Source organism: Lates calcarifer, linkage group LG11 (genome assembly GCF_001640805.2).
Source record: "Lates calcarifer isolate ASB-BC8 linkage group LG11, TLL_Latcal_v3, whole genome shotgun sequence".
Lineage (NCBI taxonomy): Eukaryota > Metazoa > Chordata > Actinopteri > Centropomidae > Lates > Lates calcarifer.
In genome coordinates this window covers 21,914,528-21,936,725 of record NC_066843.1, presented here as the reverse complement: position 1 = coordinate 21,936,725, position 22,198 = coordinate 21,914,528, and the positions used below count along the sequence as shown (strand labels likewise).

At 37.7% G+C, this 22,198-nt stretch overlaps 1 protein-coding gene across 1 annotated transcript in view; it reads right to left on the bottom strand.

The window, feature by feature from the left end:
* The window catches only part of cbx1a (chromobox homolog 1a (HP1 beta homolog Drosophila)), a 48,064-nt gene extending 28,279 nt beyond the window's left edge, over positions 1–19,785 (bottom strand). The window contains 2 exon segments of the mRNA XM_051074078.1: positions 19,328–19,451; positions 19,690–19,785. Coding sequence (XP_050930035.1) covers positions 19,328–19,451; positions 19,690–19,785 — 220 coding nt within the window.
* Positions 19,786–22,198: the final 2,413 nt, after the last annotated feature.

Genomic DNA, 22,198 nt, shown 5'->3' with positions numbered 1-22,198 from the left:
TTTGAATGCGTGCAAATTAAAAACCAATGTAATGCCTAAGCCTTAGTATGTGTAAGTGTTGGGACACCACTAGCTACCAAAACAGCTTCAATGCGACTTGACATTGATTCTACAAGTCTCTGGAACTCTACTGGTGAGATGGAACACCCTTCTTCCAAAAAACATTCCCTCATTTGGTGTTTTGATGATGGTGGTGGAGAGCGCTGTCCATTCCAAAATCTCCCAAGTGTCCCATAGATGTGGTGACTGACCATAGCGTATGATTCACATTATTCACTCATCAAACCATTCAGTGGCCCCTCGTGCCTTCTACACAGAACTCTAAGTACTATATCCAGTGAATACCAAGCACTGTTCATCACCTGGCTGAGACCATTCTTACAGTAAAGCATGGTGGTGGCAGCATCATGCTATGCTTCTTAGCGGCAGCGACAGGGATATTAACATGTTTTTCTCTCTTCTGCCTTACTTGTTTTTCCTCTCTTCCTCTGCTCTCCTTTTTTACTCATTTGCATCTCTCCCTCAATGGTTGGTTTCTCTCTTTGAACCAGAGCATTTGATATATCTACACACAAACGTACACTCACATGCACAAATGCCTTAATGCATGGCAGCATACTGTGCTGTGAGCCCCCAGGGTGTGTGTGTGTGTCTGCATGCATGCGTGTGTGTGTGTATGTGATGGAGTATAGGAAGACAGTCGTTGCCCTGCTGTTGAACCCACTACATTTCTGTCCTCCTTTTCTACCTCTCTCTCATGTCTGATGTACTGTATGCCGCACAGTGATTGCAGTCTTGAAACCTTTTCTGCGCGTCTTCATATCCAAAACATCCAAACAAAATGAAGGAATTTATGGAATAAACATAAAGATATGCCCTGTGGGTGTGTATGCTTGCCTCTTTGCTCTCTTTCTTTATAACAATGTGAAACTGTTAATACTGCATATAGCCACTGATGTGGCAGAGTATCATAAAACACACAAACAAGCATATTTACTTCTGTTGGAGCCTCTCTCTATACAATCTGCTTGGAGATGGTGATCTCTTCTGGTTGACACCAGTGATGTCTCATCAAGTTTGCATTCTCAACCATAAATCCACTATGTGAATGGATGTTCTCAGTCACCCAGGTGATGACTGTTTTAATCCTTCTGTCATCAGTTGCTGGCATATACAATCAATCATTACTGGTGAAGTACTGTACATAAATAGTTTTTGGCTTAAGAGGGGCACAGATAGCCTAAAACAAGAAGTTGTTGGTTCTTCAAGGCTGTACGTAGACACAGATTTGTTTTGAGCTAAATGCTAACGTCAGATTGCTAACATGCTCACAGACAGCTAACAAGTTGTTACTAGTCTTTGATTTGGCAGATGGCCTGGCAGAAAACCAATTCAACTTGAATTGTGGGTGCAGTGTTGCTCAGATGTAAAGACAATATGAGCTGTGACTTTCTCTGTGTTCTGACCTGGATTTGAACCCAGACTGAACCTTGGTTGACCCTCTAAAGAGGATACAATGGAAGTCGGTCCACATGGCTGCCTGGCTTGCAGCTTGTGGCAACACATTGTTCTGAACCTTCATGTTATGAAAGTGAGACACCCTTCTCATTTGGAATCCCCAGGAAACATTGAGGCATGGAGTGACTGAACATCCCCCAAGACATCCAGTAACAGTTCGAAATTAGAGTTGTAACATGAAATTTGAACTATTAGGCATTACCTGGATGTTATCATCATCAAATTATTCTGCTAGGGTTTATATTTATCATACACACAGAACTAAGATGATACTGAAATACAACATTTTATAAAACCTTAAAAGAGGTAAGAGGGGCAGGCACTGCATGCCTCCTGACAATTGCTTCTGTGCTCTTGTGCTTGTTGCATTTCAAATTTGGGTGCATCTATGCATCTTTATACATGTGCAGCTGGTGACAGAGGTATATCCTTGCAGGGCCCAAACATACTTCTAGCATGCAAACCTTAGTTACACAGGATTATGAAAGAGACCAGTTTCACACACTGCATTAGCTGATATTAAGTCAATTGCCTTTTCAATATCTAATCTGTATTTGTATCTTTCTGTACCTTTAATCACGAGCTTTGAGTAGCTTTAAAACAAAACCATAAAATGATAATCATGCTTAGTTGCCACACCTGGTCTTATTGTAGCCATCTCCCATGGTGCTAGATGGAACAAAGATCAGAAACTTCATTTCACAGACATTTACAATTTGTGAAGTGATTGTCTTGTAATGGTCTGAAAGGATTTGTATAAACTTCATTACAAATTATATGTACATACCACATACCAAAAAAATACTAACCAACTAAAACTATGCTTTGTGGAATTCTCACATTTATTTTTGAAAATGACGCTATTGGGTTACAAGAATTGAATGTGGCATTAGGGAATTTCATAGTTACACATGCCCTGTATTTCATGTGGATGTGACTTATTTCCTTAAACATGCCTTTTATCAAATAGAAGCATTATGGCATACGAGTATTAGCAAACAATGACTATAAATGAATATAAATGACCATTTGACCAGTTTTCTACAACAGACGATGGGGTGACCTTTGATCTCATCCTGCAGAGACCTGCATTTTACCCCAGAATGACCCTGCCATGACCCTGCAGGGCAGGATGTGATGATAATGTTTGCATAGAATGGGGTGGATTTCTTTGTAAAAGGCACTTCTGAATGAGTTCGTAAATTAAAAAACAGGCTTGAGATCAGCGAAAGGGGAACAGCTGAAGCTGGCATTTCCTCATAGAGCCTGTGTCCCACCTAAGATGGCTGCTGAGGCATTTATTTTCGCCAACTCTGAGATGGCTGTCAGGGTCCTGGTATTGAGTATGCCGACTCACATAGAATGCAAATCATCTTCAGTGGCATTGGTGACATCTGTGTTTTTCTTGCCATGACAATTTAGTCAAAATGTCTACCGTAAAAAAAGCTTAACTGATCGTTTGAAAGATGCACAAATCAATAGGCTACTTTTATTAAACACAGGTCAAAAATATGGGTAATGTAAGGTGTTGCTTGTGGAAACAAACCCAAAGAATTATTACCAACTCTGCAGCTATAAGGAGCATTAACTTCCCTCAGCTCATTGTTTTTATTCTCTGGCCTGTGCCTTTATTGCTTTGATAAAGTTACTGATTTGGTAAACATTGATGTTTTCAGTGAAAAAACTCACTGCACACTACCTGCTCTGCACTATCTGGCTATTGAACATAGAGGAGTATGTAGCAGTTAAACAGATATTTCTCTCAGTAGAGGGGATAAAAAGAGAGCTATAAGCAGAGAAGATACTGGATTTATTGGATTTTAATTTTTCAGGTGAAGTTGGTGAGACTAATGTGTGAGCCAATGTTATTTAGACATCCAGCAGACACAGAGTAATACTGGCATTCATTTGGAATCAAGTGTCTGTTCACCTGATAAATGTAGTTCGTAGTCCTGTATTCAACTGTGGAGAAAAATATCTGCCTGTTTAGCTGCTAGATGCTTTGCTTTCTTCACCAGCTACTGTGCTGCTGGAAAGGCAGTGTGGGGTGTTTTTTAACACTTAAAACAGTAATCAAAGGTTGAGAAGAGTGGCATTTTTAGTTGTAAAACCAAAACAATGAGCTACAAGAAGCCAAAAAGCCTTGTAGTGCTGAGGAAAACTGCAGAGTAGAGTAGTAATTCTCTGGGGGTTTTAGTTTTGATTTTGTGGCTGATTGGTGTGTAACACAACTAACTTAATGAAGCACCTCCAGCATCATGCCGAAGAATATGATGAGTCCAATCAAACAAACAAAAAAAAAAGGGACGAATTAAAAAAACAGTTTATTTTGTTGGATGCATTGCAAAGACATGAGAAACTTCTTGGTATTAATGTGGTATATATATATATATATATATATATATATATATATATATATATATATATATATATATATATATATGTATATATATGAGAACTGAAAAAGTCAGATCAGTACATTCCTAATAAAAATACTGATACTGCAGCTCTAATCTAATCTAATCTAATCTAATCTAATCTAATCTAATCTAATCTAATCTAATCTAATTTTATTGCATATTGTTGATTATTACCAAATCAAAACAAGCTGATGTTCAGTGAATATTAATTTGAGGTTTTCTCATCAAGGTGTCAGTTTTATTGTGCTTGACAAAGTGTAATAAGCAGCTGAATCATTGTAGGAACTCTCAGTGGTACCTGCCCACTGACCCCTCTCTGAACCCTTTGAGTATATGTGAGAGCCAACCTCAGGCTGAACCCAGCTGGGGTCAAAAGTCAGGGTTGAAGGCCAGGTTGCTGTGCCTAAGCAGAGGTGTAGCGTTACAGGCCAGGTCACTGTCCTGTAGAATGACACAGTCTCTGTAAGGGCAGAACCACCTGCTGGAAAACTTTGGTCACTGCCACAATAACGCTGCAATGTTGCTTAATTCCAGTTTGGGTTTCATGAATTTGTTGATCAAACCAAAACAAGATCATTTTTTTGTGATTTCTTGAAAAGGTTATGAGTGCAAAATCGAAATCTACCTAAAAACTAGCTCCTGTAAACTGTGCATAAATACAGTACTTGAATAAATGTATTAAATTACCTTCCATATGAATATATACACCATAATACAGCCATAAACACATAGGAACCATTCTCTGATTAAGGACTGAGCTGGATGCAGATGTCAGAATAAAATCATATAAAAACAGAAATAAAGAAAATTTAAATAAAACAATATTTGTTTTATAAAACAAGACAAATGTAATAAAGAATGATAATATTATGTATGCTAAATATGATGTGTGTATACTATGAAACAATAACAAATATTGGAAAAAAACATTAAGAAATTAGGAGGACAATTCAATTAAATGTGTTAATATCTATACTAATTTAGTAAAATACAAAGTTAATACATAAACTAATAATAATAATAATAATAATAATAATAATAATAATAATAACACAGGTCATGGACACAAATATGGATGTGACAAGGTCAATGGCAGATTGACTGTAAAATTAGTTTGGGTTTTCCATAAATGTTGAAATGAATATTACTCGAATTTACTGCATCATATTAAAAAAGTATTTGGTGAAAAAACATGGTCTGCACTAGAGGTCTGAATATTTAGTATTTCCTCCTCACCAGAACTGTATTCCTGGCGGCATTGGCACAAAATTGAACAGCCAACAAACTGAACAAATTAAATGTGAAAAAAACAGTTCATTTAAACACACAATTACAACTCAGCATTTGTAATTTTATTGATATAGTATCTTTTTAGTGAGTAACTTAATTCATTCTTTATGTAAACATTTAGTAATTCATTTTTCATTGCATCATTTGTTTTTTTTTTTTAATCAGTATTTCTATTTTGACCTTTGTTTTTGTAAAATCCTGGTGCTGACATTACACTGCAGAGACACTGTGGTTTCCATTATACATATGTTTTGTGCAAATAAATGGAGGCAGACTAAATTAAACTGAGAATTCTTGAACTAAAAATGTGTCAGTTTTTCTTACGAACTGCCATCTGTTTTCCATCCGCATAGTTTTGGGAAGGCCAGCTGGCTGTAATCATATATCAGCTGCTATAAGAACGCAGCAAAATCAGCAATAATGTACTATTGAGTCATAAAGGAAAACAGATTCTACTAAGTATCAAAATTACCAGATAATATTTAAAATGGTGATTACCTACAGTATAATTACAGTGAGGATTTACACACTACAGAGTTTAAGTGAAAAATAACATTCTCACACACCACTGTCATCATGGCTACCATGTGTCATAATTACGTTTGGAACAAGACAAGGCCAAAACCCAGGACATGGCTGGACTATGTATGATCAATGTGTGAAACTGAGAATGCAGTTGAAAACTGTGGAAGCTAGTGTTTCTAGTTGACATAATTAGCATATTCATAATGTCATTGTGTCATATTTACTTGCTGGTTTCAGCCCTTTACCTGTTCGCTTCTCTCCTACTTTCTGCACTCATACAGATTAATACAGCTAATCCATAAGGTCATTTCTCAGCTTCATTTTCTGTTTCTGTTGTCAGACAACGGAACAAGTATGAAATAGTGACTGAAATGCTGCCCAGTAAGACTACATGTTAGATGACAAATGATAATGACAGAATAAAATGATCACTCAGAGAGAAAGTTAGAATCTCATCCACATCTCTGTCAGCTGCTGTGCACTCATTTAAATTAGACACAAAGCCCAATCTTGCACTTGCATGACAATACTGGTGACTCTCTTCTATGGAAAGTAGCAAAGGTTTGTCCAAGAGGTTGCTATATTTGTTGCTAGGTGTTAGTTGCTGCCCCCCCCACCCCCCGGCGATAAAATAAAAACTGTTTGTGCCCATTCATGTTGAAAGAACAAGAGAACATGGGGGAAACTCCAGAGTAGCAAGCGTATGTTTGTGTGTGTGTGATTACACACATAAAAATATTTCATGTGTTTGTATGTATCCATACCAGAAGAGAGTGACAGAAGTGCTTATGGTCTCTAAGTGTCTTTGCACATACAGTATATGTAAAGGTTTAATATTGTGTGTGTGTGTGTGTGTGTGTGTGTGGACAGTCTGCATTTGACCATTTGCTGACCTTGATGGAGGGATGCCTCTGTTGCTGTGGTGATGTAGCGACCCCAGACTGACCCTTGCACTGGTCACTGTGGCCAGTGGCTGACTCCTCCTAAGGGCTTATGGATCGACGTGCTTGTGTGTGTGTGTGTGTGTGAACCTGCCAGCCGGTCAAAAGTTCAAAAGGTAACTGCAAAACAGAGTACAGCAAGAGACAGAGATGGAAGAAAGACACATAAAGAGAGATATTGATTATTTATTATTTCCATGCATCTGTTGTTGCCTAAATGTCTGGTGTGTAGATTAAAGTATCCACATATGATCAATTGACTTGTTGTTGCATCAGTTAAGTTTTAGCACAAAAATCAGGGTCCTGCACATATGCAGTCTCGGTGGGCAACATGTCAGTCTACAAGTCTGTTGGTTTCTATTGGAGGGTTAAATCTTTGAAAACAGCCCTTAAATATATGATTTCCGCTTTTAAATGATTTAGATACGTAATCATTTCAGTAATTTCCTAAAAGCAAATGTTACTCAAACAGGAGGAAAATGTGCATTTGTTGTTGCATTTGTTATTTTCAGTGGCAGATTAAATTCACATTTGTTACTCTAATGAGTATTTGGGGCAGCAGAACATGTACACGAACCTGGGTCAAAATACAACAGTGTATGTTTATGGTACTAAAGGAACATGTCAGTCAGTGCAATTGTGTGGCTAACTGATGTGTATGAATGGTGTTTGAACAGCAGCACTCTGTGGCACAGATGAATAAGGATATATCAAACTTTGGATCAATTGTTGATCAGTTTATGTATATATATTATTTATTGACCAGAAAGAATAATATCACCAGACTTGTCTTTTAACACACAAACATGAGATCAGTATGTTTGCTAGGCTGAGCTATTTCTAACCTCCTGAGACCTTGCATCCTCATATGGGGACATTACATTTTGGGTCTGTTGCACCTTATACTTAATTTTGCTAAAGTAAGACCTGTTGTCCTTGTTAGCTGGCACTTTTTTTTGTGCAATCTAGTGTTAATAAAATCTTGATTCACTCAACAGTGTAAAAACAAGATGGCAGAAAACTCTGTCAACACATTCTACAGCTGTGAGCAAGATAAAAGTGTGAGAGGAACAAAACCTGATTTTATGGTAGAAACTGTTTTTTTTTTTTTAATGCTCAGTAACATTTGCTGTTTGTTGATTTGGCATACAAATTGGACAGAACAACATAGATGACAGCTGGACATGACCATTCATTTTTCAAAGACATGGTTTAGGTTTTATACTTATCAGGTCCTAAGCTAGGAGAAATTAAAAATGCATACAAAATCATCAGTTTTAGGAGGTTAACAAGATGAGAAGAGCATTTATTCATGTGAATAAATGGCTTGGCAGAAAAATATCGGAGAGCGGGAGGAAGAGAGAAGTGTGAAGACTAAAACAGAAGACAGTGTCAGACAGCAAAATTGAGGCAAATGAAGAGTAAAGAGGTCAGAGGTTAGTTAGGAACCTCTTTTGTGTGTGTGTGTGTGTGTGTGTGTGTGTGTGTGTGTGTGCATGTGTGTGTACATTGAGGAGGGGCGTGATCTAAAACCTGTGACCTCTGGACTTGCCGCTCTAATAGTGTGACTAAATACACATTGAAACAAACTAGACTCAGTGACTGGCTCTGGTGTTTGTGTGTTTCTTATGTTGCTTCTACAGTGTCTAATGGACACTGATATTCTGTATACTCAGTCAAACAGCAGAACTATCTTCAGTTCCTGTATCACTTAGAAACCAAAGGCGAGGAGAACAAACAGCAAAAGTCACGGGAGGTTGATTGTTCATGATGAGTCATGGTTGTGTTGTTTTCTTCCACCAGATGGCATCAGGAAGTGGCACAGAATAAGTGACCTTTTCAATTTGAGTCCCATAGTTTTTAGAGTTTGTTGGAGATGAATCCTTCATTAAGCTGTTGTTGGTCAACAGGGCCATGTGACCAGACCACATAAACAATACTGTTTTTAAAAAAAAAATCTTTTGTTGCTGTGAAAAGATGATTTACATCAAGAAGGTTTTTTAGTATAGGAGACTTTTGACCCATCATGTTAGAAAGGCACAGGGCTAATAAAATGAATGATGTCTGAGTCCTGGTAAGTGTATATTCTGGCTTACTTTCATAATGCCATTCTTTAATAAATTGCTTCTCCATCCACCTATTTTTATGAGCAGTTTCAATTTTGTATTTTTATGATCATTTACATTATGTACATTTAAAATGGAGTGGAAATGCTAGAACCACACACACACACAGACACACACACACACACACAAAATGTAAGTTGAAAACTTGACACACACACACACACACACACACACACACACACACACACACATACATATATATATATATATATATATATATATATACATATATATATATATATATATATATATATATATAAAAGTAAAATGACTGAAGAGAAATTAAGTAAAAAGACATTATAAGGGACATTAGGTATGTGACCTTTACTAATGGAAACATAGGAAAAAGACTCAAATGCAACACTCTGGGATTAGTCAGATTAAAACAAACAAACAAACAAACTTGTACACAGGTGAGCAGGCAGAGAGCAGTAGCAAAAAAAAAAGTCCTTTCCTAACAAACTTTTCTCTTAACCTTGATGGAATTTGTTCTGAGAATGTGACTGAATGAAAATAAAAAAAAAATAAAAAATACAAACAGTTACAAAAGTGATTGAGCATGGTTGCTCGTGCTCACCCTCCTGTCTACTCATATTTATTGACATGAATCCCAAATGATGATCATATGGTCATATGAAAATAATTGTTACATTTATGCAAGACAGGCATAACATGTTAGGCCTACAAAGCTACTACTGCACATATCTACACTACTACATTTATTTGACAGCTTTAGTCACTAATAACTTTTAAGATGAGGATTTTGCATATATATGTAACAAGCTCTTAAAACACAGCAGCTCAGCGAGATATGTCCTGGTATGTCTGACTATGGATAAGAATGAAAAAATGATTTGTGGGGCTGTGGGGTTACATTACATTCAGATTTGATAGTATCAGTTAAAAGAAACAACAGATTGCAGCACACAAAAAACTTGCTTGACATTATTATTTATGAAACTGCCAATCAGTGTTATTTCAAGATCATTCCAGCTCATTTTAATCTCTGGTTATTAGTCACACCCGTGCTTTTTTATTTATTTATTTTAACCTGATGAAAAGTCTGCTGTGAAAATGTCTTGCAGTATGTGGACTATGCTATGGTATATTGAACTGGTGGTTCTATTAATGTGCCCAGGTTAAGGTAACTGGCAACTTGTTGTTAAGCAACCACACATAAAATGTGCACAGACCTTAATTAAGGAGCACACACTAATACACTCACATGAGATAAAATTAGAAACAACAGCATACTAATCACAAACATCAATTATTTTTGCTCAGTTCAGTTTTGACTGACACTCACAGTGCTGTCTTCAAGAGATGAATTGATTGATGCATTCATTCTCTTCCTACCTGACACTATTACTTTAGGTTTAGTTGCTGTCTCTACTAATAATGATCATTATCCATTATTTCGTTGGGAGCTTTTTATGGACACCTGCAAAGACAAATAAAGACATCAGGTCTTGTAATGATTAGTTGTCAATCATCAAGATTTGATTGGTCCCATTGTTTTTATTACTTTGACTCATCAGCAACAAAATAGAACCGTTAGGGTGAAATGAACAGTCTGTCAGGTTGATAGGCCTTGTTAAAAGAACAGAGAAGAAAAGAAAAGAAAAAACCATGTGAGCTCAGTCTCCTGTAAACACAGTTTTGGTAGACATGGGAAATGAAACTAGGAGAGAGGAAGAGGGAGGAGGAGTTGAGAGAGTAATGATGGAGAGGATGGAGGGATGGAGAGAGAGAATGAGAGAGAAAGAGGATAAGGGACGTGTAAGGAAGGCAGATGAATGATTCTATTGGACAGTATTTCATGTCCAACTGTGCTGCCTGTCCACTGAATTAGCAGCAGGGTGTGTGTGTGTGTGTGTGTGTGTGTGTGTACATGCATGTGTGTTTGCTCAGTCACATGGTTGTCTTTGAAAATGGCGCATGTGTGAGAGTGAACATACGTTATCCTTGGGTTACAAAACCAGAAATGTGTGTGTGTGTGTGTGTGTGTGTGTGTGTGTGTGTGTGTCCACTACGAGATTAATTCAGCCCAATTAATTGGGTTGAGATTAAAAATGACATGAGGACACAGCTGAGCTCATCCCTCTGATTATCTCCTTGTTTGTCTCCATGCCTGCCTCCTCTGCCTCTGTCTTTCCCTCCCTCCTCTCCTCAGTCCTTTGTGGGATCATTTTCTCCTTCTTATTTGAATCCATCTCTTTTAGATTTTCCATGGTATGCATTTTGCACAACACACATATCTGGAACCTTATGATTCCACACAGATAGAGATGGCCAGTGGAATTACAACCCCTCCTCAAAAACAAACACACACACACACAAAAAAAAACCTTCAAAAGATGATGTGCAGAGAGAAGTTTTAAGTGAAGAATGAATAATAAATGTGGTTGTGTGTGTTAATGTGAGATAGAGAGATGAAGTGTTTAACAATGATCTTTTCTAAGCGAGGAGATACTAGATGCCAGTTTAACCCTGCTGTATCTGCTGAGTGTGTGTGACTGTGATGTGTGTCGCTGTGTGTGTATTAATAGGCTTGCTGTTTGAGGTGTCATGGTGTTACTGGTATTAACGGGAATAATTGAGTTGCTCAACAGACCGAGGACCAATCAGTGCTCTGTGTGTCACCCTGCAGAGAGAGAGAGGGAGAGAGAGAAAACCTTCAACACACACACACACACACACACACACATTTTATATTTGCATGCCCTGAAACACAGAGAAACAGATGCATGTATACAAAGGTACAAACATGTATAAACATGTTTATACACCAACATAGAGGCTGCACTTAAGTGTTACACCATTCAGACTGCAAGAGCAGACCATCAACAGGCCACTGGCTCAGACTTGGCAGACTGGTCTTCTTCAATATGGCTTGCAGTACTGTGCCAGCTACCTCTTGCCAAGCACAATTAATGTGGAACTGAAGACCTAAAACAAATGTCAAAGGAGTTAAACAACACTTTTTAGAAGCCACTCATTGGCAAAGCAATGCTTTTACCAAAATACAATGACAATGTTTACATGCCGTTATCTAACAGTTATGATGTTTACCAAGAAAAGTAAAAGAATCAGCCAAATTTAGGCATGAGTTACTGTCTGGCAACCATGAATGTCTGTATGATGTTTTGTGATAATCCATCAGTACAACATGTCTGGACCAAAGTGGTGGACCAACTTGCCATACCTAATGCCTTGCAGAACTGTAATTATTAAGTTATGTGTGTGAACTAAGTAACTGTTGGTTAGTTAGAATATTAGCAAGTGTGGTGTGGAAAGTACTTAAAAACAAATGTTTGCATTATAATAACTATTAGTTGCTAAAGCTAAGGATCGTGAAGAATATGAGGAAATTATACTTTTTATATAACCCTGCTAAACTTATGTACCTGTGTGGATTTATAATGCTGAGTGGGCAAGTCAGGCAATACAAAGGTTAACATTTTCCTGGGCTAGAGTATCCTAAATTTGGTCATAGAGGGCTAGGCCTGACGCAGTTTTTTCTTTTTCTTTCTTTTTTAAGATTAAGGAAAAGCATTGCACAGTATAGATTAACAGTCTTGGAAGGTCAAAATCAGTCTGCCTTTGTCTTTGTTGTGTGCTCCAAAACCCACATCAGCCTGCTTTTGCCTGCTTATCAATGCTGTCACTCCCTAAATGCTCAATAACCTTGGCTTTGTATTGGATTTTGCTATTCCAGTGATTTGTTTAGTTTTGATTCTGATAAAGGTTATATTATTTACAATACTATGAACAATGACATGAAGTTTAACAAACATGGTTTGGAGGTATATACTAACTATCAACAGCTAGCTTGACTGGTGAGTGTACATACTACTCTTGAAATCCTGTTCCCACAGAGACTACTATTCAAATCTGAACAAAACTCTGCTGATACCAAAATGTAGACTTAACAGTTACTGGGTAGTCAGTGGATACAGCATTTAAATAAGACAACTCTGGAGTTACTGGGAGACAAGTTTCTTCTCTTTTCATATAGGCTAGTTTCAGAGTATCTATGTTCCTGGGGTCCCAAGTTCCCAAGGTCCTATGTTTCCAGGGTCCTATGGTCTCAATGTATTTCAAGTTAAAATATTCAAATATTATCCAGTTTTTCTTTTCATTGGAAAAAGGTTTCAAAACAACAACAACAACCCTAACTCCTAACCCTAACCCAATTGATAAGTTCTTTCAAGTGTAGGCCTATTACACTGAGAGCCATACGTCAGTGCCAGGGAACAGAAAACCCCTTTCATGAGTTCCCAACATAGGACCCAGCGAGAGCACATATGTCAATCTGGGGAACATAAGAACTTGGAGACACAGGTCCATTTGTCATGTATGTACCATATAAATCTGGGGGACATTGGACCCTGGGAATGTAGGAGTGACTTCAGCTGGCCCTCTGCCATGTTCATTGTTGTTAATTAAATGTAAATACAGTAATTACATATCAAAAATCAATGGGAGTAAGGGTGAATATTACCTTTAAATCAATCTGAAAAAGTTGTCTTGATATTCATTGCCATGGTAACAGTGGTGATGTCAGGTACTATAGTATTTAGAGCATTCCACTATCTAAAACTGAGGAAATGTTTAAAACTGATGGCCATCATATAAACCTATTGTGTGATTAAATTATTAGAGACATTCAAATCATATATCATTTAAAGAAACTAACTAAATAAACTAACGTTAGGTACAAGCTAAAAGTAAGGCCACAGCAGCAAAACCTTGCATGTATTGAATTGTCTAATGGTGTCTTTGATTATTTATGGATTCAACTTTTCATTGATTTGATTCAATATAAGATGTATGTGATGTATGTGTTCATTCAGAAGTTGCAAATTTTCAGTTGGAATCTTATTGTGCTTTTTCCTTTTCCAGTTTACCTATTTTTAACTGTCATGATATTCAAACTAAATTACTTTTTTTTTTTTAGGTAATACAGGTAATACAAACGGTACTTGGGAAGAAAACAAGCTTTTCTTGATCAGTCTTGGATTGCTTCAACTTAGTTACCAGAATATTAGTGTTGCTTTTGCTACATAAATGTTTGTCTGTTTCAGTGAGGTCAGAGATCAGATGAGGGAAAAGAGAGGAAGACAAGGAGGGAGGAGGAGGAGGGATCCCTGTGGAGGAGGACAGGATGGATGGATTGCTGGATCACACGCCACAGCGAGGAGGGAGTGTGGGAGGAAAAATGGAAGAAGGTGAAGGAATGCAAGATGGAATGAATGGGAGGCTGTGTGTGTGTGTGTGTGTGTGTGTGTGTGTGCGCACGGGCACACACAAATAGCAACATCCTCAGTTTTATGGCTGGGGAACTGGGCTGTGTCCTCTACCATACCCACTTACACACACGCACACATACTGTGACTCAACAGGTAAGAGAGAGAATACTCATATTTTTATAGCTCGTAATGGTATATATGTATACCAAATTGATAGAGCATCCTCAAGTATTTTCCCAAATGTCACACTGTAATCTAAAACTAGTGAAAAAAAAAAAAAAAAAAAAAAAAGCCAAGTGTGCAGCTACTCTTACACTGCATTACATTGGGTCAGAAACTAGATGCTAATTTCCATGACCAGGGAAGTATGTACCTCTGTTATTTACTATATACAAACTCTGTACATTACAACTGTACTGAAAAAGGTATTGCTTTATTTTGCAGGATTTACTCTGTAATATTTGATCCGCCATGCTTTGTTCTGATCATGGTGTACCATCGGCAAAAAGCAATGGCCACTACCTTACCTGGAATTACTATAGCATATTTCTCAAAAAATAAAATTCTATGTACTATTCTATAAACACTATTCTTTATACTACAATTTGTCCAGTAAACCTTGTGTGTGTTTTTGAGTGTATCTCAGGACAAAAATACATTTTGGATCTAAAATCCCATTCAATACTGTAACTACAGCTATAGAGGTCCTCAGTTCTTTAAAGGCTAGGCATAAGGTTTTGTTTCTGGGTAAGTTACACTGTGTTAATAATCAAAGGTACTCCATATTTAAAAATGAACAATTAACAATTCAATTTAACTAATTAAACATGTGAAATTGACAATGTATCGTCCCAAAGTACTTTGCGAAATTTTATTGTAAATATTTTATATATATTTTCAAAATACATACATGATCTAATAAATAATTCCCTTGCAACACTTCTACCCTTTCTTCCTATCTTGTCTACCATATTACTCAATGATAATTTGACTCACTCTATCAAGCTATCAAGCTTTTTACTGACATATATATATATTTATTTTTACAGAGACAGTGAAATTCTAACATGACTGCCCATTATGTCACCTGAAGGCCCTCTTCACCCTTTTTCATGACATGCTGCTATTCTTTCTCTGTGTCAATCTTACTCCAGTATTTATATATATATATATATATATATATATATCCTATTTTACAAATGTCAGAATAATAATGTGATACTGTAATAACACCAAAAGGACAACATGTTTCTTTGTATGTAAAGAAAAAATGAAAGCGAGACAGAAGAAAAAGGAAAAGGGAGAAGCTGGAAGACAAGTCAAATAGAGCGCAAAAGTATGCAATGGAGACAGATGTGTATGTTCACTCGCCCATGCTGTGTAAGTCACTGGTGTGTGATTGTAAAACTCTCACAGTGCAAAAAATGTCCCTAGTGTCTGAGCAGGAGGAGAATTATCATCACGGAAACGACCTTCCTGACACCTCAACTCTGACCTCTGTTGTGACCCCTGAGAGGAACTGGGGGCTTCGGAGGATATGCCTGTTTCCCAGTGAGACAGTTACAACACAGCAGGAGCTAAGAATACTCGCTGACACACACACAAAAACACACAAAGAAAATATTCGTGAAATAGCTATGCAAGCACAAATATACATACGTAGTGCATACAAAAACACACACATATATATATACACACACACAACTTCAACACACATGCCTTGGGAACTGCTAGTAGAACATATAAGGAATGTTGAACTCATTTCCCTTTGCTTTCTTACTGTGTGTACATGGGTGTGGGTGTGGGTGTGTATGCACAAATCTGTTTTCACTACTTTGTGAGATTAAACAATGGCCAGAGTAAAAAAGACTACATCAACTTGAAGTTTTGTATTTTATTTATTTATTTTTTCATTTGGTTCATGGATTATTTTGAATATTGAAATTGGATAAAGTATGGTCAACTTGAAAAAGGGGCATGCAGTCCTAAGGAAAAAGGTATGATTGGAAGACAGGTTCTGGACTGTAGCTAGAGATCTGAGTTGTGGTGGACCTCAAAAGGAATCTGCCACAGTCCACAGTTTCTGGGCAAAGGGGAGATGCTGCCCATTTAGTGGCTCGTCCTAATAAACTGTAATTAAATATGTCCATCTATCCATCCTGGTTGTCCTGTACAAGCTCAAGAATAGGTTCTGATTTTTTTCATGTTCATAGCGTGGCTCTGCTAATGGCAACAGCAATCTGATGGTTAACTGGTTTGTCACTGGTCCACATTTAAATATCTCAGCAACTTTAAGATGGATCACCATGAAATTTTCTTTAATAAGGATGAATCTGAATGACTCTTGTGGTTCAGAGTGACATATCTATTTGTGACAAATGTTCAAGGTGGAGAGAAAATATTCTAATGACTTTTAGTTTTCACTTTTTCACTGAAAAAGCATTAGCTTTATCATTAATTTTTCCTAGGTATCCTAGGAGATTGCTGGGTCATTGTTGATCCATTGACTCCCCCTCTTAGCAGCTATGTGATTTTATCAATGTCTTTTTTGACAGCAGGAATTACTTTTCATTTGTTTTGTTACTCTTATTTTTCATGTTCTTATTAATAAACATAATGAGACATAAAGTTAAATCAAGTGCTTTATAAATGTTGCATCTGATGTATTCTGACCTCAAAAAAGTGAAAAAAGTGAGCTTCTGAGCCATGGTTCACACAACATGTCACTTCAGTTTCTTAGCCTTCCTACTTTCCATGGTTGTAAATAGACCTTCTGGCCTTGATTCCACTTTCTCTCATTACAGCAATCCACAGACACATGAGAAATGATGGGGAGGTGAAGGGACTGTTAACAAAAGGGAGAAAGAAAGAAAGAGAGCTGCAGCTGCTGTTCTGGATTAACTTTGTTTTTCAGAGCCTTTTAGAGTTTTTTTTTTCTTTTTTAAACGTTGTTATTCAACAGGCCAGCAGTAGTTATGGGCAGCACAAAATACCAGTTATGTTTCTAACTCCTGTTTAGGTGGGCAGCCTACACCCCTTCTTGCTGTGTTCAGGAACAAACACCTGGTTCTGGTGCCATAGGGTCATATATAGGTGCTGTAGGGTGCTAAATAAACTTCAACTTCAATAAACTTCCATTGTTATACCGGTGACACCCAACTATATTTATCATTGAAACCTAATGAAACCAATCAATTACCCAAACTTCAGGCATGCCTTATGACCAGCAACTTTCTACTATTGAACTCAGACAAAACCTGAAGTTATTGTACCTGAACACCTCAGAAAAACATTTTCCAAAGACGTAGTTACATTAGATGGCATTACCCTGGCCTCCAGCTCCACTGTAAAGAACCTTGGAGTTATCTTTGATCAGGAATATGTCCTTTAAGTCCCACATAAAACAAACTTCTAGGACTGCCTACTTTCACCTGCATAATATTCCCAAAATCAGACATTTTCTGTCTCAAGATGGTGGCGAATGTTGTAATTCATTATTATCAGGCTGCCCCAACAAGTCTCTAAAGACTCTGCAGCTGATCCAAAACGCTGCAGCACGTTTACTGACAGGAACTAGAAACACAGACCATATTTGTCCTGTGTTTCTCCTTTCTACATTGGCTCCCAGTCAAATCCAGAGTAGGATTCAAAATCTTCCTCACCTACAAAGCCCTTAATGGACAGGCTCCATCCTATCCTAAAAACCTTATAGTTCCCTACAATCCCACCAGAACATTGTGCTCCCAGAACACTGGTTTACTGGTGGTTCCCAGAGTTTCCTAGGAGTAGAATGGGAGGCAGAGCCTTCAGTTATCAGGCTCCTCTACTGTGGAACCTTCTCCCAGTTTCGGTCCAGGGAGGCAGAAACACCCTCTGTACCTTTAAGAGTCGGCTTAAAACTTTCCTCTTTGATAAAGCTTATAGTTAGGGTTGGCTCAGGCTTGAACCATCCCTTAGTTATGCTGCTATAGGCCTAGACTGCTGGGAGATCTCCCATGATGCACTGAGCTTCTCTATGCTTATAGTGGGATTTGCTGGGTCTCTCTCTGTAATTATAATAATCTAAAGAGTACAGACTAGACCTGCTCTATATGAAAAGTGCCAGGAAATGACTTTTGTTGTTATTTGGTGCTACTTAAATAAAGTTGAATTGAATTAAATAAACACCATCACATGGATATATAAACATGAAATAAATGCATAGTTGTGTCATTAATGGTTATGGCATGTGCTCTATATGACAGTGGTTACTGGTTTGAGGCCCACAAAGGGCAACATGAGAGAGTGCTAAGACTGTCACCCAATTGAAGAATAAATAGTTTCTGCATTAACGACATTGTACACTTTATTCCAATTTTTCTTTTAATTCTTTTCAGAAGTTCTTGAACTCTTGACTGTGGGAGTCAATTCTATGTAGGCAGAAACCTTGAGCAGAACCAGACACAGGGTGGGCGGCCACCTGCCCCGACCAGTTGGGTTTAGACCATAGAGGGGTGGGGGGTGGGTGGGGGCATGGGGTAAGAGAAAGGCAGCATTGCAAATACACAGTCTATGTCAAAATGTAAATAGTAATAATAATAATAATAATAATAGCTATAGGAATAATAATGACAGGGCAAAGGAGCACCAGGAAGCAGGTCAGTGGCACAAATGTTGGGTCAATGCAGATGCAGAGACAGGGCCTTATCTTTGTTGAAAATTTCATAGAGGTCATGGTATTTAGGTGGCATCTTAGAAAGATCTGGTTCCATAAAGAGTTCAGGTGTGCAGTTAGCTCCCTCACAAGGGAAAGGGCAGATTACAGACAGAATAACAAAAAGTATTCCAGTCAGATATTATATATTTTTACACAATCTGGTAGCAAAATGTATCACAAAAGCCAGGTGGCAGCTCCTCCTCCTCGCAATATTTTGACTTCACTTTTGCATAGTTACAGGAAAGTGGTGACTCATTGTCCACCTATATATATGGGTCTATAATCAAATATTTATGTATGCTGGTCTATGCTCCTCCTATTTTATACATTTTCAGCCACTTATCTGGTCCTTGATTGCAGTGGCAGGGCACTCAGATCACACATGCTTTCCCTCCAGCTCCTTCTAAACAACAAGTCCTCCAAACTTAGTAAAAACCTAACCTTCCAGCTGACAATTCTATCCACTGAGCCATGCCTCTGTGATAAATATTAGTAGTCAGACAATCATAACAAGTCTTAATAAACCCCTGGCTTAGTTAAATGTGTTTTCAAAACAAACACAAAGAGTAAAACTCTCCCCAAAACATCCATTCATCGTCTATTGTTGAGGGTTGCAGGGGGCTGGGGAAAATCCCTGCTGACATTGGGCGAAAGGTGGGACAGGTCACCTGTTCGTTGCAGGGCTGACATATAGAGACAAACAGCCATTAAAATTCACATTCACGCCTTCTTCAGCCTTCATCAACAGTGTCCACCAATGAATTCTCAGGCACAGACAACCACAGCTCCTATCCGCCAACCTCTGCAGTGGAGGGTTTGTACATGGTCCATTCAGACTCCATGTCCCCAACCTCCAACAGATGGTGATCATTTCACAGCTCTGCCCCTATCTTCACCCAAGACTTATGACTGCAAACTTACACTTGCGTAGACATGACCCTCTCGTTTTCTGGGCAGAGCTCCAAGACGGTGCTGCTCAGCCTGGGGATTGTGGTAACCACCACACCAATATTGCATGATAGCATAGCTCTGTTAGTACATATTAGCATGCTACCGTGTTAAAATAAGATGATAAACATTATATCTACTGACTGAGCATTTAGCACAGATGAAGTATTGAAAGAAAGAAAAAAAGAAATAATGAAAAAGAGAAAGAAAGAACCTGGTCATGATACAGGGGGAGAAGGTTGGTTAGTAGATGAAGTGAAGGATGAGGGGAGGGAAGAAGGCGGAAGAAGAGATGAAGGAGGAGAATGTGAAGTGAGGGAGAAGAGGAAGAGAACAGACTGTTTGAAAGACACAATTTGATTCAATTTTCCACTCAATAAAACTCAGCCATCAGCTCTGCATACATACACACACTCTCACACACACTGTGTCTGTCTCCAGAGTGGTGTTTTAATTGAAGCAGGTTACGGTCGTGTCTCGATGAAATTGGAAAAATTAATCAGCTGGAAAACGGTGTGTTTCCTTCCCTCCGGCCTTTCAACCATCGCTCTCTCTCTGGCTCTCCTTCCATCAGTCTGATATGAGATGGCTGGCAAATTAATTTGTGGGAGCCAACTTTGTGCGTGTGATGGTTTGTTTGGTGTGTTTGTTTGGATAAAGTGTGTATGAATAAATTTTAATTTGTTAAATCAGTGTGTGTTTGTGTTTTGTTGCAAGTGTGTATGTAGCCTACCAAATGTATGAAAAAATGAGCAAGGATGTTGACGTCAAACCTAAAATTTGCCCTTTACAGACAGTTACACATTACTACTTGTTCAAGTGTGAAATCTTTACAGTAATGATGACTGACAAGTTCATTAATTAGCTCATTAGCAGAGTGATGTGACAATGGTAGATATAGCTAAATGATACAAGGAGAGCATAATTTAGTTCTACTGGTTACCAGCATGTAAGCATCCAGGGCTGTAGCCAGGATGTTAGAAATACTGAGGTCATGATTCCGAGTTCCCTCTCCACTTATTGTGGGGAAATAATGAATGTTTGATTATTTACTTACTAGCTTAAAAAAAGATTTTAAAAAGAAGTATACTGAATCCAAATATATATATAAAAAAAAAAAATACTGGAATCAGCCCATAGAATGTCAAACAATGTAAAATCCCAATGGCTTAAGTTCCTAAAGCTCTAAATTCCCAGAAAAAGAATAAAATTCAGCTAGTGTGAATAAACGCTAACATCTAGGCTAAAATTTGCTGATTAAACAGAGAGTACAACAGAGGCTAATGGGAATGTTATTAATTTTTCTGGCATTTGGTCATAAAGTAGATAATATAAAATTTAATTGTACAAATTTTCTTAGCAATCCATCACAATAATTATAACTCAGACCACAACATTGGATAAGCGTGAACAGGTCAAACCAGTAAGGTTATTGCAGCACCATCTTATTCAAATCATGTCTATATCATGAATGGGTCCCAAAACCAAGGCCTATAAATATTTCTGTTCAAATCCTTTGTTTTCATAGTTTTGCAACCCTTAATATTATTTAATTTCATAGCCTCAAAAACACCTTATCTGGGAAGCCATGTTTGGGCATCTTGAAAAGTATTTTTCCTAGCCTCACCAAACTTTGTAATTTGGAAGACAAATATGCTCTCAGTATGACTGAAATATTAAAAGAATGTACTGCATGCCGATTTATTCTCTATAAGGCCTTAGATTTGGAAAAGGGCACAAAATTCATAAATGAGAGTGACATCGTTTTGCACCCATATTTTTTTCTTCAAACACAGTTTGTTATCAATTTTGTGGTAATATTTGACATCTTATCCACTGAAAGACATTAAGACATTATCAAGAATAGAACCAGACAGACAACAAACAAAAAACCAAAACAAAACAAACAAAAAAAGGGAATAAAACAAAAGTTTAACATAGGCCTTAGATTTGGGACCCAAACATTTTTTGACAAACTGAACAAAATCTGAGATGGTGCTGCAACCCCTTTCCTGGATTCTGTCTGATTTGACATGGAGTGACCCAAGCATAGATTATTCTAAGCATTTCAACAAATTAAACTGTATTTCAGGTGACAATCTTGGGTAAATGTATGGTTATAAGTTTTGACTGGACTCTGTAGGACCCAAGAGTAGTCCAATAACCAGAATTTTTAGGCCAATCACACCAAGCACTTGTTTGAATATGGCTTCAGTGCAGCCCAGCAAACCAGAGGTGATGATCTAATTTCTATGGGTTCACTGGACACTGGACCCAAATAAAATCAGGTCTTTCATCAGATTTACTCTTGCATGAGTACAGGCAGTTGCTAAGTGGTCAGATCAAGTCTGGGTTTCATTTCAAATAGACAGTTTAAGTTTAGATGGACAGCCATTCATTGTGAATTGAACAGCGAAATAACATTCTGGTGCTGCCCACAATGATTTGAGACTCAAAAGTTACTGATCAGTATGACATACAG